The 6,000-nt window shown below is 38.3% G+C and overlaps 1 protein-coding gene across 5 annotated transcripts in view; it reads right to left on the bottom strand.

The window, feature by feature from the left end:
• Nucleotides 1-2,085: 2,085 nt before the first annotated feature.
• gria1b (glutamate receptor, ionotropic, AMPA 1b) overlaps nucleotides 2,086-6,000 on the bottom strand; it is a 63,511-nt gene continuing 59,596 nt past the window's right edge. For 3 of the 5 annotated variants that reach the window (XR_013794720.1, XM_079586830.1, XM_079586831.1), the window contains one exon: nucleotides 5,169-5,425. Coding sequence is in view for 2 of the 5 variants with exons in the window: in XM_079586830.1 (XP_079442956.1) it covers nucleotides 5,267-5,425 (159 nt within the window). In the remaining 3 variants the exon portion in view is untranslated. Of the gene's footprint in view, nucleotides 3,895-5,168; nucleotides 5,426-6,000 lie in introns of those variants that run through there. The other 2 variants (XR_013794719.1, XR_013794718.1) reach the window with 2 other exon arrangements.

The raw sequence follows: 6,000 nt of genomic DNA, 5'->3' as shown, positions 1-6,000 counted from the left end.
TATAGATGATAATATAATGGTATTCAAGCCATGATATGTTGCTATCGCTTTTTACACATTGCATTAGAGATCAAATAAAATCCCCCCCCCCCCCCCCCCCCCCACAGAAAAAAAGTCTAATCTTATAACACTATACAATGATAATATTGCATTTGGCTTTTTAATAGTTTAATATAATATATATATATATATATATATATATATATATATATATATATACCCTATATTATATTATATATGCACGCACCCTGCCCCGTTTCATGCTATGGAGAGTTAGACAGACGTCAGTCACGCACTGCAACCGAAATTCATTATTATTGTAATATTATGTGCTTTGAGACATGAGGTAACGCCATGAAAACTTTGCTGTGTGCGTTCATGTGTTTCGAAGAAGGCGTAGCTTTGGAGACGCTCTGAAGTGAAGGTGAGATCTTATGCTTTCAAAGCTAACTTGCTATTGCTAGTCGCTCCGAAAATTGCTTACCCTACCTTTAACTTCTTTGACAATGACAAGTGTGTTTCAAACATATCCACCTAAAGGATATTACGATTTAAACATGATCTCTCATTCGATTTTAAAAGGAAATGGATGGGGATTTTGGGGATGCTAAATTCACCCCGCAACAGAAGTGGTAAAGTGAGTTTTAGCTAACTATAAAGGTTATGGAAAAGCAAACAATGTGTGAAGCTCCGTCAAGTCCATAAGAGCTGAACTGTTTTGAGCCCAATAAATGTGACGTACCATTTCAGATCATTCACTTTACAATTAAACCTTGAGGCTTTTACCCCCAGAACGGTGTAGTTACAGTATCTACCAGCAAGGGCTAACTGTGTCATACTAACCAGCCAAACCTTGACCCTTAATTACGCACCTCCTTGGTAAATACATGCGTGAACAGCATAATTAAAGCTCACTCCTGCAGACACATGGTTTCTGAGGAGGCGAGTCTGCTTATGATTGTATTACGCTGTTCTGTTATTGTAAGTGACTGTGGATTGGCGTGTTTAGGGGAACATTTGGGGAATCTGTATCAGTTTTTTCTATTCTGATGCATTTAAGAAACTTTGAGAACAGGACATGATTGAGTGATTGAGAGCAGGATGTGAATTAATAAGTGAAATTCAAGTTTTCCAAGAAGTCTAATAGACTTTTTTCACAGCACCACCATCTTTGATTTTTAACGGGAATGAAAGCGAGGCTGTGAGGGATACATCTTTTCAGTGGGTTGTTCTGTTCTTTAATTTCAGTAGACAAAAACCCCCAGACAACATGAGCTGTGGAAAATTATAAGTGATCTAAGAGCATTATACAGCTTTTTACAGCGGATGCCATTGAAAGCACGGTATAAGTGTATCCCTCACTGCCAGTGCCTCGCTTTCATACCCGTCATGGCACAATAAGGTCTATAATGACTTCATATCTGTTTTGTAGAGTTTGAACAAATGGTTAGATAATGTTTTCAAATCTAAATCCAAGCAGATATATGCAGACATGTCCAAGTCTTTTGTTTAGCAAGTGTTTCGTATGCCAATTGTCGCTTCAGCCGCATTAACGTCACCAAACAGAACTGCAGCTCAAGCTGGGTCTTAAATTTAGACACCTCCTCAGTAACCATACAAAAATGCTCCGCTTCAGCTCTCCGAGATGAACGCATACCTGTAGGCACACAATTAGCTGAGTTCAGATAGTGCTGAATTTCCGAACACTTGCAAATGCACAAAAGCCTCTGGCACTTTCTATGTCTTGAACATGAGCTGGGAGTGAGTGAGTGAAAGGCCAGGCCTATGGGGGGAAACAGAAGGAAGAGAACAAATGTGGCATTTATCGAGATCAATACAGCACTCCGAGAGCCAACAGAGCTCAAATAAGATGTTCTGAATCAGTGCAGCTCAGTCGTGAACATGAATTCATCTGATGACGTTGAGCAGAAATACAGAGATTGATCAGTTGGCTGTAGATTCTTGTATCATTCCTTCTTAAAACATATGCAAACATTAACCAAGAAGAGAGAAACAAGAGAAAAGATAGACATACTGTATATTAAAAAAGCAAAAAAATTGATAGAATGCAAAAAAGCGTTCAGTAAGAAAAGTTTATTTCCGAATACTCCTCATCAACATGTTGGTTCTTGCCATTACATCTTGCTGCTGTTTTTAAAAGGTATTTTGTGAGGTGAATGTGAAAAATAGGAGATTTTTGTATAACCAGGGCTGTCAATGTGATACGTTGATTTAGTGTGATTAAAATAAGCAATAATAAAATAAACATAATGAAAAAAACTTCCGTTTCCTGATTGACAAATCAATTGCAAAATGAATTATGGACTAAGTGCTTATGCTCAATGATATGGAAAGAAACAATATGACTTATTGACAATATATAAATTACTTTTTGTAATGTCTATAACGCTGCCATGCCACAACAATGTTGTACTTGTAAACAATTAATTGATTTAAAATTATTTTTTATTTCTCAGCACACATGGAAATACACAGTATGCTATTAATTCGATTAATTAATCAGCATATCGTAATTCATTCGATTAAAATGTTTAATCGATTGACAGCCCTATTTAAAACTAGAAGTGCGAAACCAACAAAAAAAACCATCTAAAATACAGAATTTCACTTTAAATACAAGACCAGAAATAATTCAAAATATAATAAACGAAACAAATAACCCATATAATGGAAAACAAAGGCCACAAAGTTCTGTTTTGTCAGCACAAATGTTCCACGTCATGTCATGGTTGATTCTCTCTACTTTGTACAAACGGAATCGACAATAAAAAGGACAGACGGCGTAAGGACTGCGGAAAGTCCACTGGCAAAGTATGGAGGAAGGATACAAACAGAGAAAAGCTCCACCACAGAGCCTCAGAGAAAGTTCTCCTGTATGGCTGAACGAAGATCTTGTGCTTAGAGTATTGACATTCAGGTTTACCTGCGCTCGTTCATAGTTACTGATAATCAGGTCCATTAGAGCTCATCTCATCCATCTCGCGTCCTGTCCTGTGCTTGAATCAGTGCGTCCAGTCTGGTAGAGAAACACAAGGCCTGATGTGGCACCTCAAAATGATAAAAGTCAGTTTAAGATGCAATAGGCTTGAGTATCATCATTTGCTAATGACATCATTTCTTTCATGTCTATGTATCCAAAAGTGTGTTCATTTTATTGGAGCATAAAGCAAGGATCGTAGCAAACAAGCCGTCGCTAGCGTGCTTTGTTCCTCTCAAATGGACTGTTAGAGTCAGGCTATTAATCTCACAGCACGAGCAATTTATGTTGTTGTCCCTGTGTCCGCTATTAGGCAGATTTCCATACAATTATTTTTACGGAATCGTTGTTTACGTGTCAATATTTCAACTGTTATTACAATGACAATATTATTACAAACAGAAGTTTTAGGGTTTCTAGGTAGACGGTCTGCTGGGTGCTCATGCTGCCCTTGAATCTGTTAATACTGTCACAACTTAATAGCCATTCAGTGTGGGAATGATTTACTATACATATCAGCTACATCAAAAGAAAAATGTCATGTAAACCAGGAAAGGAAGACCGAACAGAAGTGGCACAATAACAATAACACAAAAAGCAATAAATACAAAAAGCGTAGTCTACACCCCCTTTTCTCTCTCTGACTTCTGTAACTCTCACTCTTTTGGGCAGCATGGATAGGGGAAGCGGTGATTGATCCAAAGTGTTCATAAGTGAAGGTTGAGACTGTGAGCTACAGCAGTAACAATGACAGGACTGGTAATCAGCCTCTCCGCACCTATGGAAGAACTCACCTTCCCTAGAGAGGCTTGCCAATCAAACCCGTTGGAAAGGAAGACATTTGTAGACTGTGCAATGAAGCTGACACACTGATGTAGCACACTTCCTAGTTTTTCCTGGGACGACATCAAACAAACATTCATTTCATTCATCATTTTTTACTTAATTTTCATTTTCATTAAACTATCACTTTAAGATTGAAAAAAATTATACACTTCACCTTTGTGTCAACATTTACTCAACCTCATGTTGTTTCAAACATGTATGGCTTTCTTTCTTCTGTGGAACATAAGAGAAGATATTTTGAAGAATGTTTCAAATTAAGTCCATACAATGACAGTCAACGGAGATAAAAAAAAACTAGGCAAGCACAATATATCGGCCACCATATCGGTATCTGCCAATTATGTTAATTTTTAATGCTAACGTTTTCAGCCAGATCAGAAAATTTGGCCAATATATTAAAGCTGATAAATAGTGGATTATTTCCTTTAGCTGAGACACTTCAGATGCACACTGTTTGCCATTATGGTTTTGAAATGCTTGAAATATGATTGGAATCACTTCAAAAAAGAAAAAAAACGGTTAAGTCTGTCATATAGGCTACATAAAATTACAATGAGAACATTATAATTGTGTGCTTGGGACAGGGATTTAATGGTGAGACTTTTTTTTTTTTGTAATCGGGCTCTTAAAAATATGATGGGTGTACCCCCATCTAAAAAAAAAAGAGATGTTCAGAGGAAATAGAAAGCCATACAGGTTTGGAACGACACAAGGGTGAGTAAATAATGACATAATTTTCCTTTTTGGATGAGCTATACCTTTATGATACTTATTCCTTTGCCAGATTAATATGCAACTATATGTGCATCATAACCCACCTGAATGGGGCGGGCTCTGTTTGTCTGACCAATAGCATAAAAAGGTTATTATTTTGCAATTCTGCTTGGTGATGCTAGTGCAGAAATTACACTTCACCTGAACTATTTGATAAATAATGTTGTGTAACTACGGTTGAAGAAAAATGTTGTGTAAAAATGTTCCTCTTACAGAGATGGTGTCAAAGATATATCATAAGGCAGAGGAAAATAAAAAAATGAGCACAGCTGGAAAACTGTGATTTGGGGGAAACGAGACAATAAAGAAACATTGCAGTTCAATTGTCAGTAATTTATGAGATTGAGGGACAACTCAGTTTTTCTCAAAAAATGATGCTTCATACAAAAACACCTCACGCATGGTCTCCTTATTGCACTGGAGAAGTCCCCCCCCCACCCCCCACCCAAAAAACAAACAAAAAAACATATTATTAGAAAAGTAATTTTCCTCCATCTTTATCTAAATTCATTTGGAGCCCAAAGTGTGTCCATGAATCCATTTGGCAGTACTTTAGTGGCAGGTGAGCTGTACGCTGCAGTGTCTCTCACGTCCTCTCCCACTCTTGGTCTCCTGATGTCCCCTGATCTCAGAGAGGCTGATGGCCGTTTACATCCCAGTGGTGCTGAGGCCCATGGCGGCCGCCTGGCCCATACATGGCAGAGTCTGTGCCCCTTTGGGGAAGTCATGGGCCATCACACGTCCGTTCTCACCTCCGCTGCCCATCCTGGTCAGAGTGGAGCTGAGCATGGCTGCGTCAATGATTTGCTAGGAAGAAAAACACAAAGAAGCTGCTCAGCACATTGCACAGGCATTGCAGCACAAACGACAAGAGAGAGCTTTTTTAAAGCCGGCTAACTGTACTCACCAGCTCTGACCTCAATTACGCGTAAACATATTTCATTTGATCTAAGGATTTGCTCCAGTCGGTAAAGGCAATGATTCATGATAAGAAATGGTGAAAAATAACAGCCATCAAGTGCAGCAATGATGAGACCAGTGCCACACTAACTTGAAGCCACTCTCTCATGTAGCAATTTTACATAATGAAACCCTGTAGGCTTGAAACTGGAGCTAATGATGTGGATGTTGGCTTGCACATCCTTGACGAATAAATGATTTAAATCCAGCACACTTCAGTGGATTGCTGGGGATTATGTTGCTCAGGCTCATGCAGACTAATTGGCCTGCAAGCAACAGCGATTTGTTGCTGTGATATTTTAAATGTGGCTGTTATGCGATTGTAATGTCTTAACACTTGAAGAATGAAGAAGAATGTCACATGACACAAAAAAACAAGGTGAAATACATAGTGTAAAACTTAAAGGGATAGTTGATCCAAA

The sequence above is a fragment of the Phoxinus phoxinus genome, assembly GCF_949152265.1.
Source record: "Phoxinus phoxinus genome assembly, chromosome: 17".
Taxonomy (NCBI): Eukaryota; Metazoa; Chordata; class Actinopteri; order Cypriniformes; family Leuciscidae; genus Phoxinus; species Phoxinus phoxinus.
This window is presented reverse-complemented; position numbering and strand designations above follow the sequence as displayed.